This window comes from Pristis pectinata, chromosome 23 (genome assembly GCF_009764475.1).
Source record: "Pristis pectinata isolate sPriPec2 chromosome 23, sPriPec2.1.pri, whole genome shotgun sequence".
Lineage (NCBI taxonomy): Eukaryota > Metazoa > Chordata > Chondrichthyes > Rhinopristiformes > Pristidae > Pristis > Pristis pectinata.
Window position 1 is genome coordinate 33,739,386 of NC_067427.1, and position 27,114 is coordinate 33,766,499.

At 44.5% G+C, this 27,114-nt stretch overlaps 1 protein-coding gene across 1 annotated transcript in view; it reads right to left on the reverse strand.

The window, feature by feature from the left end:
- Positions 1–4,858, reverse strand: part of cacna1ba (calcium channel, voltage-dependent, N type, alpha 1B subunit, a) — a 645,315-nt gene extending 640,457 nt beyond the window's left edge. The window contains 2 exon segments of the mRNA XM_052037346.1: positions 3,125–3,241; positions 4,598–4,858. Of these exon segments, the coding sequence (XP_051893306.1) occupies positions 3,125–3,241; positions 4,598–4,858 (378 nt within the window).
- Between the last annotated feature and the right edge of the window lie 22,256 nt (positions 4,859–27,114).

Sequence of the window (27,114 nt, forward strand, 5' to 3'; positions counted from 1 at the left end):
TCTTGTATACTTCAGGGAACAAGTTGAGAATGACTTGGAGCTCAGTCTCAAAGTTTGCCCATAATAAGCTTCATCTGTGCACAGCAGCTTTAAACTGTGGTTCTGGAATGGAGGCGAGGGAGCTGAACTAGTTTCTCATGTCCCAGCTTCAGTAGGGTGGTTGGCAGAGATAAAATGTAATATTGCAGTAGGAAAAATTGAAAAGGATATTCGAATCCAGATGGATCTTCATTGTAGGCAGTCCCTTGGGGACACAATGACAGTCTGCACTGGGTTTGGGCTGTCCTGAACCCATTGATCAATGCTTGCATCTCTCATGTGACAGAAATAATATGGAGATAAAGTTATGTGGGAAACCAACTTTGAAAAGGATTGACCTCATTCCTTCTCAGCTGGCAGAGTTTGAAGGCTTCTGTAAGATCATAGAAGACCATGACGAATAATTAAAACTGTTCTCTGCATTTTTCTTCAAGTTGTCAGGGAATGAAGATCACATCTCTGATACTTCACAGATGGAATCGACACCGTGGTTTGGACAAGAGCCCTTGGTTACAGAAAGGAGACAGCTGAGAACACTGGAGATCATTTTCTCTGTGGCAGACACCAGAGGAAGATCTTTTTTTAATTACCAGAATGGGATTTGACTTATTTCTTGAAGAAATCCAGGCTTACAGCATCTCAGGGTTTCCTGACATGTCTTCTCTTCACAGAGGATGGAAATGAGGCTGTAAATTCATGTCAGAACTTCCTTTCTGCCAAGTTTTGGAGCTTCAGCAGGGGTACTATCCACTGTAGAGACCCAAGCCATAAACTAGATCTGATACTATGACTTCAGTAATGAAGTCCACGGTGGTGTCCACTGAGGGAACAGGATGCATGATATACAAACTGCCATCATGGGGCACCTCCTTCAATAAAGACAAATGCATAATTTAATAAACAAAAACATAAAATGCTGGAAAATCTTTATCTTTCCACAAATGCTCTCTAACCTGCTAAATGTTTCCAGCATTTTCTGTTTTTTTTTTCCAACATCTGCATAATTATGATTTTAATGTATTTTGGTGCCACATGAAAACCGTTCCTCATGCATTGTAAAGATGTTTTGCTTACTTTACTAATGACATTAAATGTGTAACGTCTTGTGTCCAATAGTTGATGGAAGCTCTTCCTTCCAAAGTTAAAATAACTCATTCGATTGAACAAAATCTATATTATAATTTCCAGTAAAGAAAGCACGATTCTGTTTAGCTTCTCAAACTATAATTTCACAGAACAATTTTGACTTTGCTGTGAAAAACTAATCAATAAGCTATTTGCTGTGCTCTGATTAAACTACAGGACACAGAGATGAGTCCATCCACACATGTGGACCAATGTGTCAATGGACTATAGGTCTGGTTGAGGGACTCCAATTAAGAAAAGTTCAAAAAACAAACATATTTTATAAACCAATTAGAATGGTTAATTCTCAAGACAGGTTGATGTCCATTTTGGTAGCTATTGAAAAAAATCTCCCAATATTTTTGTAGCTGGCATTCATGGTTATAGTGTGAAAAATACTTCACTCAAAAGTATCCCCTTCGAGCTTCTTCCCTGGATGGACTGTTGGCTGCCCTGCAGCATAGCTGGTACAATGCCAAAATTCCATTATTCATGGATGAGTATGACACCAGGCAGTGTTGAGGGATAGTCTGTGGACCCACCATCTCCAGCTACCTTCTAACCTAATGTCATCACCAGTGGAATTTCCAGGAGTAGTTATCAGGTTCAAATCTTGAAGACTCCTGAATAATTTTCACCACCACCTTCCCCTTCAAATCCAAGAGCACCAAAGTTCATGGCAGTGCCACCAAAACCAATGAGTTCAATCACTGTCCTACAGACTGCAGGTTGAATCGGAGACTTTCTGAATTTGAGCCATTGGGAAGATTAGTCATTTTTGTATCAACAGTGCTAATAGTTTACTTATGAACAGATTAAGCAGAGGGAAAATATATTTCAAATGCAGTAAGAGTTTTATTGAACAAATGAACATCTTTAATGGATGTGAGAATATTTTCATTGGCTGAAAAAATGCTTAACACCATTTGAAAGATGAGTCTCACATACAGGCCTCTAGTTTCTGTCAATGTTTGTAAAATACTGGTAATAATTACATCAAACATGTAATGAATTGAACATCACCTTATCTACACTCAGTTTTAACCAGAACACTAACAGGTGAAAAGTAGAATTTAAAAAAAAACAGGTGTGTGTCTTTCCTTCTTTATTACTCCATTATGTGTTCCTGAACAATGTAGGTGTCAGCGGAAAATGAAGGGTTTAAGCTACATGATTGCATGGAGCTTGCTTTTCATTACATTTCTGGCAATCATGCACAAATGAGGCTTCTTTCAACACAATATCTAGGTGCTCCATACAGTTGATCTGGAGATTGTCCACAAACAAGCTTTGGATTTTCTCCATGCAGGCCCAATCCTTCAATTTTTTGAAGGAAACCATTTTGCTATTGTCCATCCATTTGCATTTGACTTATAATGGGTCAATTAACGTCATTTTTTGATGGGGTGTAAGTGGCCTATCCCATTGTTACTTACATCGTTGTAAAGGCTCACTTTCCTGTCTTTGTACTTTTGCTAAATTATGACTCCACTTCTGAATGCTTATTTAAACTGTGTTCCCAGTGGTGTGTATATACTGTCATCTTATTAAGAAAGTGTGTGACTTTCAATTCTAATTTGAACCCATTCTAAATCTTGCTGTTATTTCAACGTGTATATTATCTCCGGAACTGTAAAGTATTTTCCCTTTTTCATACTACAAATAGATATGGTCTTATTAAAACTTCTGGAAAATAAAGAAAAAAACAGCTGAAACGATTTAGGACATGTTCCCCAGGCTGACGGGTGAACAGGGGTGGAAGGATACTCCAGTGAAACGTCAACGCCAACAGCAACCTGTTTCCCTCAAATAGTCCACAAACGTGCTGTAAATCCGATATGCAGTTCTACAGAATATTTTTAAAGGAATCCAAGTTTATGTCAATGACACAATCAGTAACTTCAATGGAAAGAGAAGTGTGTTTAGCAGTGTGTTGAAAGTGCAATCAGTTCCAAATAACTAAACCTTACAATCTCTCCGACATGGGTGTCTGATCGCCATCTGGAAGATGCTGCTCCAATGCCAGAACGATGCAGTTTGCAATGATGGTCGCCAGTATCATGTATTCAAAGGGAGGTGAACAGGGTTAAGGTGAATTCTGCCTTAAGCTCGCAGTTTTAAAGAAAAATTAAAATTAAAGGGAGCTTGATCCAAACTTGTAGTTGATACCTCAGTGTGATTGCGAAGGCTATGGTGGGGGGATAGTTTTAAATTGCCTTTCACTCAGCAATTATCCCGAGGGTAGTAAACAACTGGCGGCGTGAACATGCCGAGAGGTTGAAGTTTGTGAATATTGGTACAAATTCGCGGGCTGGCGTTTCCCCTGGCTCTGCTTAAGTACGACTGGTCGAGGGAAAGTTTGGAGGGTACTGAGATGAATACTCTTTTGGCAAGACGCCTTGCTTCTAACTGCATTTCCAAGGGAGAACGTACACCATGTAACTTGACGTACACGTTTACCATTTTTTAAGAAGTGGGCAACGGACAAATATTAACCTGGACAAACTCTGCCCATAATAATATTAATAATGTGCACCAGATACAATTTTTTAGAAGTCTACCTCTGTCGCGCACACGGTGCCAGAGTGCCCGGTCCGCCCGTATCGCCAACATCTCTCGCCGGATCGTGGATTCCAGTCTGCGTGACGGCGTGGGCGCATTTCAGCACCCAGGACAGAGCCGGGTAGCAGTGAACAGCGCCTCCGCGCAGTGCCCTCCCTCTGAACACCATTTTAACGTGGTGCACAGGCAGGGAAATGTGGCAACTTTCTCAGCAAACCGAAAATCCTCTCGCACTGCCGATGTCCATCTGCAGTGTAAATGGGCCGGGGCCGATCTAAGGGCAGCCTCGGCAGGAATACAAGGAAGTAGCTGGGGATAAGGATCTCCCCGAGCAGTATTTTCAGGAGGTACTTTTAAAAATAATATTTTTGTTGCTCAGTTAGCAAACTGGGAATAACGATGATCTCTCAATGCAATGCCAGCACCACTGTAACCCAAGTGGTCGGCTGGAATCGCAGTTGTGTCTCAACCAGAGACGGGGGGTGGGGGGTGGGAGGTGGAGAGGGGAAAGTGATCGCGGGGCATGGGTCTACTGATGATTGTTACATTGAAAGCCGTGTGCCAGTCCCTGCAATAGTTTGGGCCAAAAGCACATGGGGAACGATCTGTGGTTGCTCATCAGACGGCGTGTGCCTGTGAATGAAACCCGCTGCATTTGCAAGGAATCAATCGGGACTGTGATTATAGACGTTAAAAAAAAACAACAGCCTCCTTGAGAGACGCAGCACAAAGCACTCCCACCGGCACACGCCTTCCACACACACGCCCAGGCAACAGCTGGCTGAATCTTTGCCCAGGAACCAGCAGCAATCGCCTGGCCGTCCTTCTGCGGAGAACCCAGACTGCCCCGGCGAGATAGAAAAGGATATGGCCACTCGGTTATTCGTTTGGCATATTTTCGTATGATGTTGTCTTCACTAAATATAAAAAGTGATCTGTTGACTGTGAAGCAGTTCTGGCGGACGGGGATGGGGTTGTACAGAGCCATGGTCCGGGCTCTTTGGGCCATCGACTTCGAGCCGTACATGCCTCTCTGGCCGGCTTGGGGACCACCCTGTCGGTTTGCACCTCTGCCCCCGCCCGCTGGGCTTCCTCCATAGCGAGCTGACACGTCGCTTCCGAAGCGAGCCATTCTAGAAAAGTAAACCACACGTTAAAATCCCACCTCAGAGAAGACACGGGATGAAGACGCATCACAAACGCATTGGTGGTCTATTCCTGCTTGTGGGTGTACATCAGTGCGAGGGACCAGCGGAGCTTGCTCTCTCGGTCTTCCTGCGATCTAAGCGGCACCAACGCAAATATTCGGTCTTATTCCCATAACTTCCAATAGGTTCTTCACACATCCAGAGGAACAGCTGGAAATCGGAGGGCGAACAGCTGGGAATCGGAGCAGTTGTTAAAATACACCCGCTTCCTTTTTTCTTCGCTTTGAATGTGTATTTTAAACAGGAGCGGCGGTCAACACAGGCAGTTATCAGTTTCAAAATGCTGAAAGTAACCAATTTGCGAATCTCAAGCCCCTTATAGAAACCTACCCATGTGATTCCTGGAAGCCAATCAGGAAGAACACTCCACCTTTATCTCCAAATCACTAGCATGGGAGGGTGTTTTCTCCCCGTCCCTGCCTTGTGAAAGGTGAACAAATATCAGGGGTTGGTGGCTGACATCTTCTCCTGGCGCCGAGGAAGAGCTCGGAGCCCGGGGTCAGCTTCCCAGCTGGGGGTGTGCACGGCAGCCCCGCTGTCAGTTAGAACAGGAACAAAACAGCCCCAACAAAGAAAGGCGTGTCCGGCGTGCACACGCACCGTGCACAGAGAACAGCAGGCGCACCTCGCCGTGAACGCGCGCAGACCTCGTCACATGAAAGTTTCGCACCATCCGCAGGTTCCACTTCACCCGGCCGCTTGCCTGCCTCCCGCGCCCCTCCCTGTCCTGCCGACCGGGATGTACATCTCCTCTCCTGCGCTTCAGAAATACTGCGGTAGAATTACTTCTCTCAATCATCGTGCTTCACTGGGCGTTGTTTTGGTAGAAAAAAATCAACAGATTTCTAAGTTGTCGAACACTGGTCAGAAGTGGGAATGTGTCCCACTGGAGTGCCGACTAGATTCCATAAAGAAATTGAACTTTGCATTTTTAAAGATCATTGAATAAGCTCTTCTGAAATGGATGTCACTCCAAAGGTGCCCCACGTCACCACTACTTGATCTTACGATTCTGATGACAGCTTAGTCATGGGCTGCCCAAACCAGCGGACTGAGAACTGAGCAGGACAACAGAATTCAGAGGGTGGGAGGGCGCACACCGACTGACCGAGTCCCGTCAACCCCTCCGGGAAATCGTAAAGTTGTCACAGTCACATCTGGGGTGAAATCAAACCTGTTGGCGGTGTAAAGTCTGGTTGGGTTTTCACTGCATCCCCACTGATGAGGACTACAGAGGCGTTTAGTGGTGCAGAGGGCAGGTCGCTGAGCTAAAGACTGGAAAGGAAGTGGGGATATTCATGCCCGGATCGCCTCTGTAGTGCCATTCCCAAGACCCCCCGTTCCCCCTCCCCAACCCCAGACACATAAAATGGAAAATAGAATCCGGCCACTCAGTGAAACCTGAAGCATTTCAATGGGCAACATCAAACTGTAACAAACTCTTTCATCAACTTCATTGCAACTGATCAACCCAGCAGCCCATTCCGATGACCACCACCCCCACACCCCGACGTGAATTTCAGGGGCTTCAATGGACCCTCTATCTTCCATCAGCTCTCTGTCTACCCACAGTTTCTCTTAAAAAGTCTTGAAACGTTAACCGATCTGATCTTTAAAGCTTCCACGGTGTTTTGGAGAGCAAAGTCGCCAAGAGCAGCGGGAAACTGGAATACTGGGAAAACTTTAAAAAGCAAGAAAGAACCACTAAGCAAGCAATAAGGAAAGGGAAGATAGATTATGAAAATAAACTAGCACAAAATATAAAAACATATAGTGAAAGTTTTTATAATTATATAAAGCGGAGAAGGGTGGCTAAAGTGAATGTAGGTCCCTTGGAAAATGATAAGGGGGAATTAATATTGGGTAACGTGGAAATAGCCGAGGCCTTGAACGGACTATTTTGTGTCGGTCTTCACGTTGGAGGACACGTCTAACATGCCAAAGAGAGATGTTATGGATGCGATGGGAGGTGAGGATCTTGATACAATCACTGTCACTAAAGAGGTAGTGATGAGCAAACTAGTGGGCCTAAAGGTAGACAAGTCCCCTGTTCCTGATGGGATGCATTCCAGGGTACTGAAAGAAATGGTGAAAGTTATAGTAGAGGCATTTGTGATAACTTACCAAAATTCTCTGGACTCTGGGCAGGTCCCGGCAGATTGGAAGACAGTGAATGTCACACCACTGATTAAAAAAGGATGTAGGCAAAAGGCGGGTAATTATCGGCCAGTTAGCTTAACGTCTGTAGTCAGGAAAATGCTTGAAGCCATCATTAAGGAAGAAATAGTGAGACATCTGGATAGAAGTGGTTCCATCTGACAGACACGGCATGGATTCAGGAAGGGCAGGTCCTGTTTGACAAACTTACTGGAGTTTTTGCATTGTAGGGGAATTAAGGGTTATGGGGGAAAGGCAGGTAGGTGGATCTGAGTCCACGGCCAAATCAGCCATGATCTTATTGAATGGCGGAGCAGGTTCGACAGGCCAGATGGCCTTCTCCTGCTCCTACTTCTTATGTTCTTATGTTTCTTAAGAATGAAAGGTTGACTGTGCCATAGGTTTTCTACCAGCTTTGTGTGAAAAGTACTTTCTATTCCCCTCCCAAATGGTTTAGCTGTGATTTTAAGATGACGTACTCCTCCCTCTTGTTGTGAGTTCGTCTCCAGGGGATGCAGTTTCTCTGCACCTACCTTAGAACATTATTCTACCAATAAAACCCCTTGACCAGGCTACTCCTTGTCAGAATTATATATCCATGAAAATGCACCAGGGTTGTCACTAGTCCCAGAGATTTTCCACAATCCAGTGACCTGCGGAGTCCCTCCAGCAGATTGTTTGTTGCCACCAGTTCGGTGCTGGACTGTGCTGGACACTGTATGCCCACTCAAACATTCTTCATTCTGACTGCAATGACTAAAATTGGAAGTAGCTCTTAGATTTAGAACTCTTGGACTTCTGTTTAGAAATATATTATGCTGTACATTAAAAATGGTCAAGGTTACAGATAATATTTGACGTTCCCAACTGGTGCAATAAATCCTCCAGTCAAACCTCCAACACATTTTAATCTGGAACTCAGGAAATACTAATGTTTTGCACTGGATTTACCACAAAGCCAGGACACATTAGATACGCAGGTCCCCAGATCTGACTTCCGCCAAACTTCTTCCAACATCCAAGCCAACTCTGCTGAGTAACTGGGGCTATTTGAAGTTAATTTTATAAGTTGCATGTTCTATTTAGACAATTTAATTCAATGAACCATATGTGGGTGACCTTGTATTCACATTAAAACGTGTTACCTTGATATTATTTTCTTTTAATTTGGCATTTCATTAAGTACTTTGCAGCATAAGTAATATCTGTGATATAACATGTAGCAGATCTAAATTACAATTGTAAGATCCAAGTTTAACATTGTAAATATTATTTATTAACATGTTTATTTGTGAGAATTACCTCTGTAATTTAAATCTGGAATGTGGATGATTAATTATAATTATTAGATTTCAAGTGAAAATAACTTGATTTTAAAATATTGTTCTTGGTGATTGCTTTTATTGAATTCAACCAAACTGAAACTGACCAGCTTCTTGTGATAATTGTCTAATCACATCCATTGTTTCTTCTGGTGGCAACTTCTGAAGTGAGCCTTGAAAAGGGATGGTGTCTCACTCAGTTAAGGGTGATAAAGGGTGCTTGTCCTGCGCTTTGGTGTGCTCATCAGTAACTGATTCTCTGTAACATCTCTGGACGATGTTTCGCTGTCACTCACTCTGAAAAAATGAACACTGCTTTTATTACCCTCCTAGCTATAGCAGAGAATGTACAAGGCAGGGTTAGTAAGTTTGCAGATGACACAAAAAAAGGTGGTGTCCGTTGACAGTGAGGGTGGTTATCAGGATTTACAGAGGGATCTTGATCAGCTGGGGAAGTGGGCCGAGGAATGGCAAAGGGAGTTTAATGCAAGGTGTTGCACTTTGGGAAGACAAATAAGGGTAGGACTTTCACAGTGAACAGTAGGGCCCTGGGGATTGTTGTAGAACAGAGGGAACCAGGAGTACAAGTATATGGTTCCCTGAAAGTGGCGTCATGGGTAGACAGGGTGATGAAGAAATCTTTGGCACACTGGCCTTCATCAGTCAGATTACTGGGTATGGAAGTTGGGATGTTATGTTGCAGTTGTGTAAGACATTGGTGAGGCTGCATTTGGAATATTGAGTTCTTTTCTGGTTGCCCTGCTATAGGAAGGATGGCATTAAGCTGGAAAGAGTGCAGAGGAGATTTACAAGGATGTTGCTGGGATTCGAGGGACTGAGTTATGGAGAGAGGTTCAGCAGGTTGGGACTTTTTTCATTGGAGCGTAGCAGAATGAAGGGTGATCTTATAGAGGTGTATAAAATCATGAGGGGCATAGACAGGGTGAATGCACACAGTTTTTTCAAAGGGTTAGGGAATCAAGAACTAGAGGGCACAGGGTTAAGGTGAGAGGGGGGAGACTTAATAGGAACCTGAGGGGCAACTTTGTCACCTAGTGAGTGGTCAGTATGTGGAACGGGTACATTGAACATTTAAAAGGAACTTGGGAAGGAAAGGTTTAGAAGGATATGGGCCAAACGCAGGCAAATGGGACTAGCTTAGATGGGAATCTTGGTCGGCATGGACCAGTAGGGCTGAAGGGCCTGTTTCTGTGCCGTATGAATCTGTGACTCTCGTTAACTCATCACCGATCAGCTATCCTGGTTGTAAGATCAGCCTCATGAGCTTGGGCAGGTTGCTTCCTCAGCCTACCCAATGGAGTAGGTGGACACTGCAGATGACAGTCTGTACCTCTTTCTGTGGTTATAATATAGAACATACAGTACAGCACAGGGACAAGCCCTTCAGCCCACCATGTCGGTGCCGACCATGATGCCCAATTAAACTAATCCCTTCTGTCTGCACATGATCCACATCCCTCCATTCCCTGCCTGTTCATCTGCTGATCTAAATGCCTCTTAAACCTCACTATCCTCCCTGCTTCTACCACCTCTCCTGGCAGCCTGTTCCAAGCACTTATCTCTATTAAAAAAACATCTCAGTTAAACTTACACCCTCTCACCTTAAAGCTTTGCCATCTGGTACTTGACATTTCCACCCTGGGAAAAAGTATCTAAGCTGCTCATAATTTTATATACTTCTATCTGGTCTGACTTCAGCCTCTGACACTCCAGAGGAAGCAATCTTACCTCTTCTTATAGCCAATTACTCTAATCCAGACAACATGCTGGTGAACCTCTTCTGCACCTTCTCCAAAGCCTCCACATCCTTCCTGTAATGGGGTTGAACAGAACTGCACACAATACTCTTAACATGGCCTAACCAAAGTTCTATACATCTATAACATGACTTCCCAACTTTTATACTCAATGCCCTGACCAACACTGACAAGCATGCCTTGTGCCTTCTTTACCACCCCTGTCCACTTGTAATCCACTTCCAGTGAGCTATGGACGTGCACCCATTATGGTTGATGAACTGTAATAAGTTAATGCTATCAGTGGTTTTGGCAATTTCATATTCAGAAAAACCTTCGATTACAATAATAAGATTACAAAAGATTTCAAAGAAAGGTTCCACTCATCTTTCAATGAGAATACTTCAGAGTTAACATGTTTTCATGGTTGTTCAGATACCCAAAATGAGCTTAGAAAGTAAAATAGAGAAATTCAGATAATCTGCCAATGGAGGAGTGGTGGCAATATCGTAAAAATAAATTGAGTTGTTGCAAATGCCAAAAAGGTTATCAGAGATTCTATTTGAAGGTAATCTTCCTGCCTCAACTGTATGATTTTTCCTGGACTAAACATTTGCCTCAACTTCTCAGTGAAAATAGCAGTGATCAATCAACACTCACCATTATGAAAGAATACATCGTTTTAGAACAGCTTTCAGCAGCCACAAATCGGCAGTCAGACGTGGGTGTGAGAGAGTGCTGTCTGGGCTGCCCCGCCCCTCAGAACTTAGCCACAACCACACCTTGCTGAAAACCATGATTACCGACACAGGAAAACTCTCCAGAAAATACTTTTATCCATGTTAGTCTTGCAGTCCTTTACCAACATGAGAGACTCTAATTACTACCAGACAACCTTGGTATTGGTATTGGTATTGGTATTGGTTTATTATTGTCACTTGTACCGAGGTACAGTGAAAAACTTGTCTTGCATACCATTCATACAGATCAATTCATTACACAGTGCAGATACACTGAGTTAGTTCAGCGTGCATTGAGGTAGTACAGGGTAAAAGCAATAACAGAATACAGAGTAAAGTATCACAGCTACAGGGAAGTGCAGTGCAGGTAGACAATAAGGTGCAAGGTCATAACAAGGTAGATCGTGAGGTCAAGAGTCCATCTCATTGTATAAGGGAACTCTCAGTGCACTCTCTGGCACTCAAATTCATTTTATCAATGCTTCAGATTTTATTCTTCAAGATTTTAAAATTGAAATCCTTTTTTAGAAAGACTTACCTTCTTTCCTCTGGCTCTCAAGTCATGAGTCATACTGTTGTACAGCACAGAATAGGCTCTTCAGCCCACCATGTCCTCATCTATCTGCTGCATTAGGAACGTATCCTTCTGTGCCCTTCTATTGAAGTGCCCGTCTAAATATCTCTCAGTGCAGGACTTCCCGGGTTATGTAACGGTTCCATTCCTAAGAACTGTCCGTGAGTCGGAAGCATCTGTTTTCTATAGCTACAGACATCATATCACTCTACATACACCTGCTATAGTTCTTTCATTTCATTGAATAATCATCCCAACACTACCCATAATTAAACTAATGGAATATGTACTGCATCCAGTCATTAATGAATGACATGTAACATTTTAATATTATCATTACTAGCTTGAAAAATGACAAGATCAACACTCTTCCTTCATCAATCTCTTGTCACCAACTCAAAAATTCAATCAAACTAGTGAAACAGGATCTCCCCTGCACAAAGCCATGATGACTCTCTCTCATCACTCCCTGCCTTTCCAAATGGAGGTAAATCCTGTACCTTAGGGTTTTCTCCAATAATTTTCCTACCTGCCACCTTCTTAAAAGAAAGGAACAACATTAGCTATCTTTTGATACTTCGCCTGTAGCTAATGAAGATGTAAAATTCTCAGTCTGGGCCCCAGCAACCTCCTCCCTTGTTTCCAATAGCATTGTGAGATAGATCTCATCTGCTTCTGGTCACTTATCCATTCGTGTGCTCCATCTAACATCTAACACCTCCATCTTCTTATTACCAACGTGCTCCAGGCAATCAATGTACCCTCATTGAACTCACAATCCTCCATATCCTTCTCCTTGGAGAATACAGATGAGATCTGTTCACTTAGGACCTTGCCACATCCCCTGGCTCCACACATAATTACCCCTTAAGGTGATCTACTTTCTTCCTAGCTACCCTCTTGCTCCTAATACACTTAGATAAGACTTAAGATTCTTCTTCACCTGCCAAGACCTCTTCTGCCCTCCTAATTTGCTCTTTAAGATTTACAGAGTTGTACAGCATAGAAACAGGCCCTTCGGCCCACATATCTATGCCAACCACCATGCCTATCTATACTAATCCCACCTGCCTGCATTAAATCCATCTCCCTCTGTGCCCTGCTCATTCAAGTACCTGTCCAAATGTTGTTACTGTTCCTGCCTCCACTTCCACCCTAATCAGTCCTCGCCTTTCCAAATGCAAATAAATCCTGTCCCTCAGAATCACTACCAATAACCCTCCTCACCTGTGGTTAATGAAGATACAAAAGTCTCTGCCAAGGCCCAGCAATCTCTTCCCTTGCTTCCCACAACATCCTAGGATACAGCCGGTCAGGCCCCAGCACTTTATCCGCCTTTATGTATTTCAAGATGTCCAACACCTCCTCTGTTGTAACATCGATGTTCTCCAGGATGTCATTGTTCCCTCGCCTGAATACATTAACTTCCATGTCCTTCTCCACAGTAAATGGATGAAAAGTATTCACTTAAGATCTCGCCCATCTCCTATGGTTCCACACATAGACAGCCACACTGATCCTCAAGTGACCTTCTCTCTCCCTAGCTACCATTTTACTCTTAACTTATAGACTCTCTTAGAATTTTCCTTTATCTTATCTGTCAGGGATATTTCATGTCCTCTTTTTGCCCTCCTAATTTCCTTCTTAAGTGTGTTCCGATATTCCTTATCCTCTTCAAGGAACTCGCTTGATCCCAATTGCCTGCACCTGGCATATTCCTCCTCCTTTTTCCTGACCAGTGCCTCAATATCCCTCACCACTCAGGGTTCCCCGATCCTGCCAGCCTTGCCCCTTCACTCTAACAGGAACATGCTGGCCTTGAACTCTCCCCATCTCACTTTTAAAAACCTCCCACTTGCCAGACACCCCATTACCTGCAAACAGCCTCTCCCAATCCACCATTGCTAGTTCCTGTCTAATGCCATCAGCACCAGCCTTCCCTCAGTTTAGAATTTTAACTTATGCACCAGATCGATCCTTTTCCAGAATTATTTAAAAAGTAATAGAATTATGGTCACTGGTTGCAAAGTGCTCCCCCATAGTGGTTAGCATAATGCTATTACAGTGCCAGCAACCTGGGTTCAATACTGGCCACTGTCTGTATGGAGTTTGTATGTTCTCTCCATGTCTGCGTGGGTTTCCTCCAGGTGCTCCGGGTCTTCAGAAGACATACAGGTTAGGAAGATGTGGGCATGCTATGTTGGCACCAGAAGTGTGGCGACACTTGCAGGCTGCCCCCAGAGCACTCTACGTAAAAAGATGCATTTCACTGCGTGGTTCGATGTACATGTGACGAATAGAGATATCTTATTTTATCTTACCTTGCCTTACCTCACCTTATCTTATCTTATCAACCACTTGCCCAGCCTCATTTCCTGACAGGAGGTTGAGTGGAGTTCTCATGGGACCAGCCACACATTGCTTCAGAAAACTTTCCTGTACACACTTAACAAATTCTGTTCCATCCCAATCCCCTAGCACTATGGCAGTCCCGGTCAATATTAGGGAATTTAAAATCGCCTACTATTAGACCCCTACAGCTTTCTGTCATCTCCCTATATTTAAGATCTCCTCTAATTTAAAATCTCCTCTAATTCCTGTTGACTACTGGGGGTCAGTAGTTTAATCCCACGAACGTGATCCTATCCTTTTTCTATTTCTAAATTCTAGTCATATGTCCTCACTGGATGTCCTCCCCTCACCCACCTCCCTGCACCCCAGAATATCCTCTCTAAGTACTGCTGTAAAGTTCTCCCTCATCAATATTGCAATGGCCTCTCCTCTCCTACCCCCACTTCTGTCACACCGAAGTATCAGTACCCTGGACCACGAGTCCTGCCCATCCCTCAACCATGTTTCCATAATAGCTGTAATATCCCAGACCCATGTGCCGATGTAAGTACTCTCCCATACCCTCTACATTTGTCCACCGCACTCTTCTGATTGTGGTTGTCTATACCTGTCATATGCTTCCTTTTTTCCCTGGTCAAACCTTCAGTATCCTTTGTTATCCAAGGTTCCCTAATCTTGCCACCTTTTCCCTTCACCCTTACTGGAACGTGTCCCTGAATTTTTGCTAACTCTCTTTTAAAAGACTCTCACCTGTTGCATGATATTTTACCTCAAGACCTCACAGTTTCCCAGATAATCTCCAGTTTCCAGGTTTCCACCCACTTACTCTGTCTACCTACACCCCATTGCACAAAACCTTCATCACAACATGGATCCCTCCAAGTTGCCCCGCAAGGTGATAGGGTGGTTAAGAAGGCATACGGTGTGCTGGCCTTCATTAGTTGTGGGATTGAGTTCAAGAGCCGCAAGGTAATGTAGCAGCTCTATAAAACTCTGGTTAGACTACACTTAGAGTTCAGTTCTGGTCACCTCATTATAGGATGTGGAAGCTTTAGAGAGGGTGCAGGGGAGACTTACCAGAATTATGCCTGGAGTGGAGAACATGTCTTATGAGGATAGGTTGAGCGAGCTAGGACTTTTCTCTTTGGAGCGACGGAGGATGAGAGGTGACTTGACAGAGGTATATGGTATAATATTATGAGGGGCATAGACAGAATGGAGAGCCAGCGCCTTTTCCCCAGGGTGGCAGTGGCCAATACCAGAGAACACCCATTTAATGTGAGTGGAGGAAAGTTTAGGGGAGATGTCAGAGGTAGGTTTTTACACAGAGAGTGGTGGGTGCCTGGAACGCACTGCTGGGGGTGGTGGTAGAGGCTGATATAATAGGGACATTTAAAAATCTCTTAGATGGGCACGTGGTTGTAAGAAAAATGGAGGGTTCTGGGCTGTGTAGGAGGGAAGGGTTAGACTGGAGAAGTTTCGGCACAACATCGTGGGCTGAAGGGCCCGTACAGTGCTGTACTGTTCCATGTTCTATGTTCTAACTTGCCCTTCCATCTATTTTCATGTCATCAGGAATTTTATTGTGCTTTTTGTACCTTACATTGAACTTACTACTCTCACTGCTTTGGCCTTATGGTACAATCTCATCATAAGTGCATTCCATAAAAGCAGAAAAATAACATGAAATTGATGAAGCAGGGAGGGAGGCTTTTCAGCTCACTGTGACAGTGTCAATCTTGCCAGTCTCATTGCACCTCCCTGTCCCATAGCCCCGGTTATTGTTCTTTCTCAAGTCCCTATTCAACCCCCTGTTGAGGACACTGTTTCTACTGACCATACAGTCAGAGAGATCCAGACCACAACTATCCCCTGAGTCGAAAGCTTTTCTTCACATCACTCTCGTATCCTCCACCCAAGAGTTTAAGTCTATGTGGCCTGGTTATTGGACCCTTTGCAACATCGTCCCTCCACGTGTGACTGTATGTAGCGCTGTCTGGAACACAGGACCACGAATCAACCTACAAATTACATCTCAATGGTCATATCAGAAAAATGACGTTCAATAGCTTTCATTGCATTCATATTGGTGACAAAATCTAGCAACTTTAATATATTCCGCCTTGGGAGTCTCCAACCTGACGGCCTCAACATCGATTTCTCCAACTTCTGGTAACCCCTCCCCTTCTTTTCCTCCCCCCCCCCCCATCCTTTGTCTTCCCTTATTCCTGTGGCTCCCTTCCCCCGCCTTGATGACCTGCCCATCTCCTCTCCTCCCCTCCCCTATCCATTATTCCGTGGCCCACTGCCCTCTGCTATCGGATTTCCTTCTTCTTCAGCCCTTTCCCCTTCTAACCTATCTCCTCTCAGCTTATTACATCTTCTCAACCTCCCCCACCCACCTACCTTCCCCCCTCACCTGCGCTCACCTGTCACCTGGACTCACCTCTCCCCTGCCTGCGTGTGCTCCTCCCCCTCCCCACCTTCTTATTCCGGCTTCTGCCCCCTTCCTTTCCAGTCCTGATGAAGGGTCTTGGCCTGAAACATCAACTGTTTATTTCCCTCCACAGATGCTGCCTGACCTGCTGAGTTCCTCCAGTACTTTTTGTGTGTGTTGCTCCAGATTCCAGCTTCTGCAGAAATCCCTTGTGTCTCAACTTTAATATCTATATTCCTTAATAGTTTTTAATTCCTGAATTAATTTTGAACAGATTTGATAACAGCCCTGAGACACCCACACAGAAAAGCAACTTCAGAAGCTGATAGTCACTTTTTATTAGTTTCTGGATATAAGAGATTGAAATCAGTAATATAATTTTCTGACTATGTTTGTTCATGGCACGGTGTTGGGAAGTACAGAGTGACTAGATTTACATTGATTGTGGGGAAAGTACAAGAATTTGTCAGAAAGACTTCTTCGTTTTATAGTGAAGCAGAGCTTTGGCGTAAATTAATCCTGTCCAACTACAGAATTGCAACTCACAGAAGGTGAAATCTGTGGCGACATGATACGGTTTGATGCTAATGTCAGTTTTGAGTAAGCATTTGGTAATGCCTCACACAAAATTGTTGCTGAAATCAAAGCTCATCTTCAAAGCAGATCCAGGAACTCACCTGATAATAGAAACCTGAAGATAATCATTGAACTGAATAGTTCACATGCATAGTGGTGGGATCTTTTTTTAAGGAGAATGTGATGTAACATAGAGTTGAAACTAATTTAACACTCTTTTCCTGACACAGTCTGTGCTTCTGGTTAGATGAACAGGTAAAGAGAAAGGCTGGAGCATAACTGTTGAAAAACTCTGGACGTATGAATAGACTGTGCAGTGATGACCATACTGGCAAATAGAATGTCTATACATCTTTAGAATCCAGGTTCAATAAATATATACTAACCAATGTGGCCAGTGTAATGCAAACAGTGTTCCCTAATCCATCAACCATGTTGTAACCAATTCAGGTTATGGAAACACATATTAGAGCAGAGCTACCTGTCATTAAACTTAAGCACTTTAAGAATCATTAATGCAAGTTGATCATTCGACACTGGTTTGTAGTAACAGACAATTGCAGAGAAATAATCAGTGAATCCACAACTTCTGCTCAATGTAACGAGTGTTTGAAGACCTAGGAATCCCCTTGAAGAACCCTCTATGAACACTAGTGAATGATGTACACAGGCAGGCTAAGCTCAGTGTGTACAACTCCAGGCTCTACATAGAAATGTAACTGCTGTGTCAACCCTGCAGCACAGCTTACAATAGCATCACAAAGGAACTATGTACAACATCTGGACTGCAGCCAAAATCAGTAGGCTGGAAACACGTGGGAAAAGATTGTTAAAAACATTATTAAAAACATACACAAATGTAAACTTGTTATTATGATCAAAACAGATGGTAGGTAATAGATGAACCAGGAATAAAAGATCAACCACCTGTGGTGCTCTCCACATAACTCACTCACACCTGTAGAAGCTGTTATCCAATCGGAGATGCTTGACTCAGCTCTCCTCTCAACAACAACAACTTGTATTTATGTTGTGTATTTGATAAAGTGACATGTCCCAGGATGCTTGGCAAGAGTTTCTGATCAACATTTGAGAAGGCAATGGGTCAGTGGGGGAAATGTAATGGATCATTCTAAGGGGAGGAAGATTTATGTTTGGACAAAACAACTCTAAATGCTATGATCCCTCAAGCATTTGACAACGTCCCACATGGGAGCCTCATCCAGAAGATTAAGATGCATGGGATCCACGGTGACTTGGCTGTTTGGATTCAGAACTGGCTTGTCCACAGAAAACAATGGGTAGTGGCAATGGGACTTATTCTGTCCATGACTAGTGGTGTTCCACAGGCATCTGTACTGGGACCTCTGCTGTTGTGATGAACATAAATGACCTGGATGAAAACTTGGATGGGTGGGTTAGTAAGTTCACAGAAAATACAAAGATTGGTGGCATTGTGGATGGTGCGGATAGATTGCCAAAGGATACAGCGGGATACAGATCAGTTGCAGATATGAGCAGAGAAATGGCAGATGGAGTTTAATCTGGGCAAGTGTCAGGTGTTGCATTTTGGGAGATCAAATGTAAAGGGACAGTACACTGTAAACGGCAGGACCCCTAACAGTGCTGATATACAGAGGGATCTTGGGGTCCAAGTCCATAGCTCCCCGACAGTGGCTGCACAGGTTGACAGGGTGGTAAAGAAGGTGTATGACAGGCTTGACTTTATTCGTTGTGGCACTAAGTTCAAGAGTCAGGAAGTTGTGTTGCAGCTTTATAAAATTCTGGTTAGGCCACATCTGGAGTATTGCATTCAGTTCTGGTCGCCCCATTATAGGAAGGATGTGGAGGCTTTGGAGAGGGTACAGAAGAGATTTACCAGGATGCTAACACAGAAACATATAAAACCTACAGCACAATTCAGGCCCTTCAGCCCACAAGCTGCACCAAACATGTCCCTACATTAGAAATCACCAGGCTTACCCATAGCCCTCTATTTTTCTCAGCTCCATGTACCTATCTAAAAGTGTCTTAAGAGACCCTATCGTATCCGCCTCCACCACCGTTGCCAGCAGCCCATTCCACACACTCACCACTCTCTGAGTAAAAAACTTACCCCGGACATCTCCTCTATACCTTCTCCCCAGCACCTTAAACCTATGTCCTCTTGTGGTAACCATTTCAGCCCTGGGAAAAAGCCTCTGACTATCTACACGATCAATGCCTCTTATCATCTTATACACCTCTATCAGGTCCCCCCTCATCCTCCATCGGTCCAAGGAGAAAAGGCCGAGTTCCCTCAACCTGTTTTCATAAGGTATGTTCCGCATTCCAGGCAACATCCTTGTAAGTCTCCTCTGCACCCTTTCTATGGCTTCTACATCCTTTCTGTAGTAAGCGACACAGAAATGAGCACAGTACTCCAAGTGGGGCCTGACCAGGGTCCTATATAGCTGCAACATTACCTCTCGGCTCCGAAGTTCAATTCCATGATTGACAATACACCATATGCCTTCTTCACCACAGAGTCAACCTGTGCAGCTGCTTTGAGTGTCCTATGGACTCAGACCCCAAAATCCCTCTGATCCTCCACACTGCCAAGAGTCACTACCATTAATACTATACTTCTGCCATCATATTTGACCTACCTAAATGAACCACTTCACACTTACCTGGGTTGAACTCCATCTGCCACTTCTCAGCCCAGTTTTGCATCCTTTCTATGTCCTGCTGTAACCTCTGACAGCCCTCCATATCATTCACAAAACCTCCAACCTTTGTGTCAATCTGCAAACTTACTAACCCACCCCTTCCACTTCCTCATCTAGGTCATTTATAAAAATCACAAAAGAGTAAGGGTCCAGAACAGATCCCTGAGATACACCACTGGTCACCGACCTCCATGCAGAATACGATCCTTCAACAACCACTCTTTGCCTTCTGTGGGCCAGCCAGTTCTGGATGCACATTGCAACGTTCCTTGGATCCCATGCCTCCTTACTTTCTCAATAAGCCTCGCATGGGGTACCTTATCAAATGGCCTTGATGAAATCCATATGCACTACATTTACTACTCTCCCTTCATCGATGTGCTTAGTCACCTCCTTAAAAATTCAGTCAGGCTTGTAAGGCAGGACCTGACCTTGACAAAGCTATGCTGACTATTCCTAATCATAGTATACCTCTCCTAATGTTCATAATCCTGCCTCTCAGGATCTTCTCCATCAACTTACCAACCACTGAAGTAAGACTCACTGGTTTATAATTTCCTGGGCTGTCTCTACTCCTTTTCTTGAATAAGGGAACAACATCCACAACCCTCCAATCCCCTGGAACCTCTCCCGTCTCCATGGATAATCATCAGAGGCTCCACAATCTCCTCCCTCACCTCCCACAATAGCCTGGGGTGGAGGCAGATACGATAGAGGTGTTTTGGTGTTTAAGAGGCTCTTAGATAGGAACATGGATGTGCAGAGAATGGAGGGATATGGACATTGTGTAGGTGCAAGGAAAGCCAGAAGTTGTTTCTGATTCCTCCTTAGTGCGTAACACAAAATGGTGGTTGTAAGACAAAATGGAGTCTGCTTGGAATGTGGTAACACCTCAAAGATGTGCATGGAAGCACATCCTTGAGATGAGATGCCAGTGAAGAATGTGTTTTCCCTTGCAGACCTGCTGCCTCTGTTTCTAAGTTATGTGCCGAGGCCAAAGGTCGCGAGAGATAAGAAGGTTGAGGCTGGTAACACGAGGGATGAAATAGTACCGGGGTAAACGTTACATTTATTTTTGAAAAGTGTCAAAAAGGGCAGCTTCTTGGTGCAAATCGGAACCTTCCCTTAGGCTGGGTCACGACTGGCACCAAGAGGCAGAGAGAAGGCTACGTCAAAGGCTGGAGTCGCCTCCGACATTATATGGATCGGTTCATTGATTGGTTGACAAGTATCGTCTCCTTTTCCCTTTTGTACTTTTTGCTAGTTATTGTATAGTGGTTCGTGAGTAGTTGATAAATAATCCTAATAAAGCAGTTTTATATAACCTTTAACATGTGTACAGTGCCTCCTTTGTTTGCGAATACCTCTTGCTGCTGAATCAGGAAAGAACAAGGAATGAATTTTAAAATATTTCCATTACAGTAGGCAGAAGGGATTAGTTTACTTAAGCGTTTAATTAGTTCGGGCACAACCATTGTGGGCCGAAGGGCCTGTTCCTGTGCTGTACTGTTCTATGTTCTGTGAAGAGAGGAGAAGGGGAGGGGTGGTGGGGGAGGAGAGGAGGTGGGGAGGAGGAGAGGTGGGGAGAGGGAAGGGAGGAGGAGGGGAGGTGGGGAGATGGGGAGGAGAGGGGGTGGGGAGGAGGGGAGGGGAGGAGAAGTGAGGAGAGGAGAGGAGGAGGGGACGGGAGGAGGAGGTGAGGAGAGGAGGAAGAGGGGAAGGGAGGAGGAGGGGAGGTGGGGTGGATAGGAGGGGAGGAGGGGAAGAGGGGCGAGTTGTTTTTACACTAAGTGGTTGCTGCCTGGAACAGGCTGCCAGGGGTGGTACTGGAAGCAGATACAGTCGTGGTGTTTTAAGAGGCTGTTGGATAGACACGTGACTGTGCAGGGAACAGGGATGTGGATCAGGTGCAGGCAGAAGAGATTTAGTTTAATTCAGCATCATGTTCAGCACAGACATGATGGGCCAAAGGGCCTGTCCCTGTGCTGCTCTATGTTGTGGAAGACTTGGGAGATGAGGGAAGTTCTGTTCATTCTGACAAGTTAGAGGCAGAGGAGGGATCAAGAGAGATGGTGGAAGTGAGAAATCCACATACGGTCCCAAATCCACCGATGCAGGAAGAAGGGAGCAGATCAATGAGCGAGTTGTCTGTGGTAAAACCAATCGAGTTCCAAAACCCAGTGACTCCCAGTCATGATTTAAGCACTTGGAGATCCTGCCAGGAATGGGACAAGGGAACTGCAAGCGATGGGCCATGAAGGGTGTTGGACGAGCTGGATGTTGTTGACGTGCACCCGAAAATACACTTTGTTCTTGGAAAATGTTGAGGAGGAGCAACAAATATATAAGATATGGGAGAGTCATGGACTGTCCCACACAGGTGCAGAAGAAAAGCTCACAGTTACAGTGTTTGATCAGTTGGATAAATACCACTATAACTATGACTATTGTGAACATTCTCCTGTGTTCTTCTGTTGTATTTTGGCTCCAGCCACCTGTTTGCTGCATGATCATTCTGCCTGCCTAAGAAAGCAGAGAGGACCCTGGCTCAACGTTTCATCCACAGACGCTGCCTCAGGACTGCACAGAAGGGCCAGTCTAAATGGTGGTGTTTGTCTGTGGAGAGAGCCCTGCAGCCACAACCTTCTGATTCAGAGGAAAGAGTGTTTGTCACCGACCTGGCTAAATGCAGTTCCAATACTATTTATAAACTCGCCAACAACACCACTGTTGTTGGCCGAGTCATGGGCAGTGATGAGTCAGTGCACAGGAGTGAGATAGGAGAACTGGTTGAGTGGCGCCGTAACAACAACCTCACACTTAACGTCAACAAAACCAAGAAGCTATCATTGACTTCAGAGAGGGGAAGTCTGAGACCAGTTCTCATTGGTTACTCAGAGATGGAGAGAGTCAGCAGCTGCAAATTCTTGGGTATTAATATCTCGGGTGACTTGTCCTGGGCCCAGCACATTGAAGGCAACACAACAGTACCTCTACTTACTTAGAAGCTTCAGGAGATTTGGCATGTCACCAAATACACTAACAAACCTCGAGAGATGCACTGTTGAAAGCATCCTGACCAGATATATCACTGCCTGGTACAGCAGTTCAATGCACAGGAATGCAAGAGGCTGCAGAGGGTCAAGAGCTCAGCCCAGTCCATCACAGGCACAGCCCTCCCCACCACTAACAGCATCTACAGGAGACGCTGCCTCAAGAAGGCGGCATCTATCATCAAGGATCCCCACCGTCCGGGCCGTGCCCTCTTCTCTCTGCTACCTTCAGGCAGGAGGTACAGAAGCCTGAAGTCCCACACCACCAGGTTCAGGACCAGTTATTTTCCTACAACAATCAGGTTCTTGAACAGACCTGCACAACCCTACCCCTACCTCAGCAATGGAACACTACGGACCACCTCTTGCACTGCCGTGGACTTGTCTCTGGTTGTGTCATTTTTTTTGCACTGAGGTCTTGTTTTCACAGTTCTTCTTCTCTCTCTCTGCACTGCCTTCTGTAAGTTATATTCTGTGTGTTGTCTGTACCTATGTGCCTGTGATGTTGCTGCAAGCACATTTTTCATTGTACCTGTACCTCACTGTACTTGTACACATGACAATACATTCAACTTGATTGGAAGTGGTAGAAATATGGGTGAGTTGAACCTTGCACAGGACTCATACTTTTGGGTTTAGCCTTGTTTCAGGATGAAGACTTGGTCCTGCTGTTTTGCCAGTTCTGCTGTGATCGCTCTCAATATAGTCAGTGGTAGCACTGATCTCTTCCCCCAATCTTACAGAACAATTTTAAGTTTAATTATTATTTGTCCAGACTTCAATGATTTGTTAAGCTGATCTGTTCCATGAGTTATCAATTTCAGTGCAGAACCTTTAGCAGACGTCCTCTGTTTGGGTTTGGTTACTTTGGACCTTCTTGTTGGAATTGGGGCCTGGTTTTCCTCGATTTCCGGATCTCACCAACATCTTTGGCACAATATGGCAGCGATAACCTGGTCTGACTGTTGTCCCTTAAGTAAAGTACAACCTGAGTGTTCATGAAAGACTGTAAAATATATTTTCTATGCAGGATAACTTGTTCTGAATTAAATCCAAAATATCAGATTTTTAAAAGCAAACTTTTTGCACAATTTTTACAATTTATTTAATTTTCTCTTAATGGACCCTCCAGTCAGGTAAAAATACCAACTGGAACAGTTTGTTACATAAAACAGTGTAAATGCTGGGATTTAAAACTATCAAAAAATATAGAATTTTAACTTCACTGAAATCCTCCACCAACCCCATTTTAATTTTTTAGTTCAGTTAAAATTATACTTTGGAATTACATTGTAGTTTATAGAAGCCTTCCCATTTAAGGATCCTGCCTTCATTGAATGTCTTTCAGCTTCAGAATTACCAAGGTGAGGTGGGCACATTATCCCAGTGCAGATCAGTGCAGGAAAGTGCCCACAAAGATTCGGCGCTGGTCTGGATTTTCCCTGCTCCAAAGTCGGTTGAAGTCTGGTGCCATCTGTAGGGCACTGAGCAAAATTGTCAACAATCCATTGAGGAACCACTCACTCAGAACTGACAGAGCAAACCAAGAAGTAGGGGTTCAATTTGTCTTCTGTTCCCAGCGATACAGCAGCACCTATTTCCAAATTTCAGAACTATTGACCTAAATTTCTGAAATGGAATATAACGCACTGACACTGCTGTATGACTTACAGAAATCAAAATAAAAGCTACAGATGAAGGTGTGGCTGAGAAATTGGTGCAGGGGACAGGGTTTCAGATTTGTTGATCATTGGGATCTCTTCTGGGGAATGTACAACCTGTACAAAAGGGATGGGTTACACCTGAACTGGAGGGGGACCAATAATTTTGTGGGTAGGTTTACTAGAACTGTTGGTGAGGGTTTAAACTAGTTTGGCAGGGGGATGGGAACCAGAGTGATAGGTCAGAGGTTGGTGCATTTAGTGTACAAGTAGATGCAGAATGTAGAAAGACTGTGAGGAAGGACAGGCAGTTGAAAGGGCAAAATTGCAGTCAGTTGGATGGGCTGAAGTGTGTCTACTTTAATGTGAGAAGTATCAGGAACAAGGCTGATGAACTTAGAGCGTGGGTAAGTAGGTGGAACTATGACGTGGTGGCCATTACAGAGACTTGGCTGTCGCAAGGGCAGGAATGGCTGCTGGATATTCCAGGGTTTAGATGTTTCAGAAGGGACACGGACGAAGGTAAAAGAGATGGGGGAGTGGCTTTGCTGATCAGGGACAGTGTCACAGCTGTAGAAAAAGAGGATGTCCTGGAGGGATCGTCAACTGAGTCATTGTGGGTGGAAGTCAGAAACAGGAAGGGAGCCATCACTCTATTGGGAATATTCTACAGACCCCCAATAGCAGCAGAGACACTGAGGAGCAGATCGGGAGGCAGATTTTGGAGAGATGCAAAAATAACAGGGTTGTTGTCATGGGTGATTTCAACTTCCCTAATATTGATTGTCACCTCCTTAGTGTAAAGGGGGATAGATGGGGCGAAGTTTGTTCGGTGTGTACAGGAAGGATTCCTGACACAGTATGTGGACAGGCCGACCAGAGGAGAGGCCATAATGGACCTGGTACTAAGCAATGAGCCTGATCAGGTTTCAGATCTCTCGGTGGGAGAGCGTTTTGGAGACAGTGACCATAACTCCTTGACCTTTACCGTAGCCTTGGAGAGGGATAGGAGCAGACGATATGGGAACGTATTTAACTGAGGGAGGGGGAATTATGAAGATATTAGGCAGGAACTTGGGACCATAAATTAGGAACAGATGTTCTTGGGAAGTGCACAATGGAAATGTGGAGGTTGTTTAGGGAGTACTTGTATGGGGCTCTGGATAGGTTTGTCCCATTGAGGCAGGGTAAGGATGGCAGAGTGAAGGAACTGTGGATGACATGAGATGTCAAGTATCTTGTCAAGAGTAAGAAAGAAGCTTACCTAAGGTTTAGAAAGCATGGATCAGACAGGGCTCTGGAGAGTTACAAGGTAGCCAGGAGGGAGCTTAAGAATGGACTTAGAAGAGCTAGCATGGGCCATGAGAAGTCCTTGGCAAGTAGGATCAAGGAAAACCCCAAGGCATTCTACACGTATGTGAAGAACAGGAGGATGACTAGAGTGAGGGTAGGACCGATCAGGGATAAAAGAGGAAACATGGGCCTGGAGTCGGAAGAGGTACGGGAGTTCCTTAATGAATACTTTGCTTTGGTATTCACCAGAGAGAGAGACCTTGACGTTTGTGAGGATGGTGTATGACAGGCTGATAAACAAGGCCATATCGACGTGAAGAAAGAAGATGTACTGGAACTTCTGAAAAACATTAGGATAGATAAGTCACTGGGGCCGGACGGGATATATCCAAGGTTATTATGGGAAGCGAGGGAAGAGATTGCTGCACCTTTGGCGACAATCTTTGCATCTTCACTGGCCACAGGGGTAGTCCCAGATGATTGGAGGGTGGCAAATGTTGTTTCTAAGGGAGTAAGGATAACCCCGGGAATTACAGACCAGTGAGTCTTACCTCAGTGGTGGGCAAATTACTGGAGAAGATTCTTAGAGACAGGATTTATGTGCATTTGGAGAAGCATAGGCTGATTATGGACAGTCAGCATGGCTTTGTGAGGGGCAGGTCGTGCCTCACAAGCCTGATTTGAATTCTTTGAAGATATGACAAAGCACATTGATGAAGGTAGAGCAGTGGATGTGGTGTACTTGGATTTTAGTAAGGCGTTTGATAAGGTTCCTCATGGAAGGCATACTCAGAAAGTCAGGAGGCATGGGATCCAGGGAAACTTGGCTGTGTGGATTCAGAATTGGCTCACCCATAGAAGACAGAGGGTGGTGGTAGATGGAGCGTATCCTGCCTGGAGGTCAGTGACCAGTGGTGTTCTGTAGGGATCTGTTCTGGGATCCCTGCACTTTGTGATTTTTATAGATGACTTGGATGAGGATGTGGAAGGGTGGGTTAGTAAGTTTGCAGATGACATGAAGGTTGGTGGTGTTGTGGATAGTGTAGAAAGTTGCTGAAGATTACAACAGGATATTGATTGAATGCAGACCTGGGCTGAGAAATGGCAGATGGAGTTCAACCCGGATAAGTGTGAAGTGATACACTTCGGGAGATCAAATTTGAAGGTAGAACACAAGGTTAATGGCAGGACTCTTAGCAGTGTGGAGGAACAGAGAGATCTTGGGTCCACGTCCATAGATCCCTCAAGGTTGCCGTGCAGGTCGATAGGGTTGTTAAGACATACGGGTAGGTTAATTTGGGTTTAAAATGGGCAGCAGGGACTCATTGGGCCGGAAGGGCCTGTTACCACGCTGTAAATAAAAGGTGCATGGAGTGTTGGCCTTCATTACTCGGGGTATTGAGTTCAAAAGCCACGAGGTGATGTTGCAGCTCTATAGAACTCTGGTTAGACCACACTTGGCGTATTGTGTTTGGTTCTGGTCACCTCATTATAGGAAGGATGTGGAAGCCTTAGAGAGGGTGCAGGGAAGATTTACCAGGATGCTG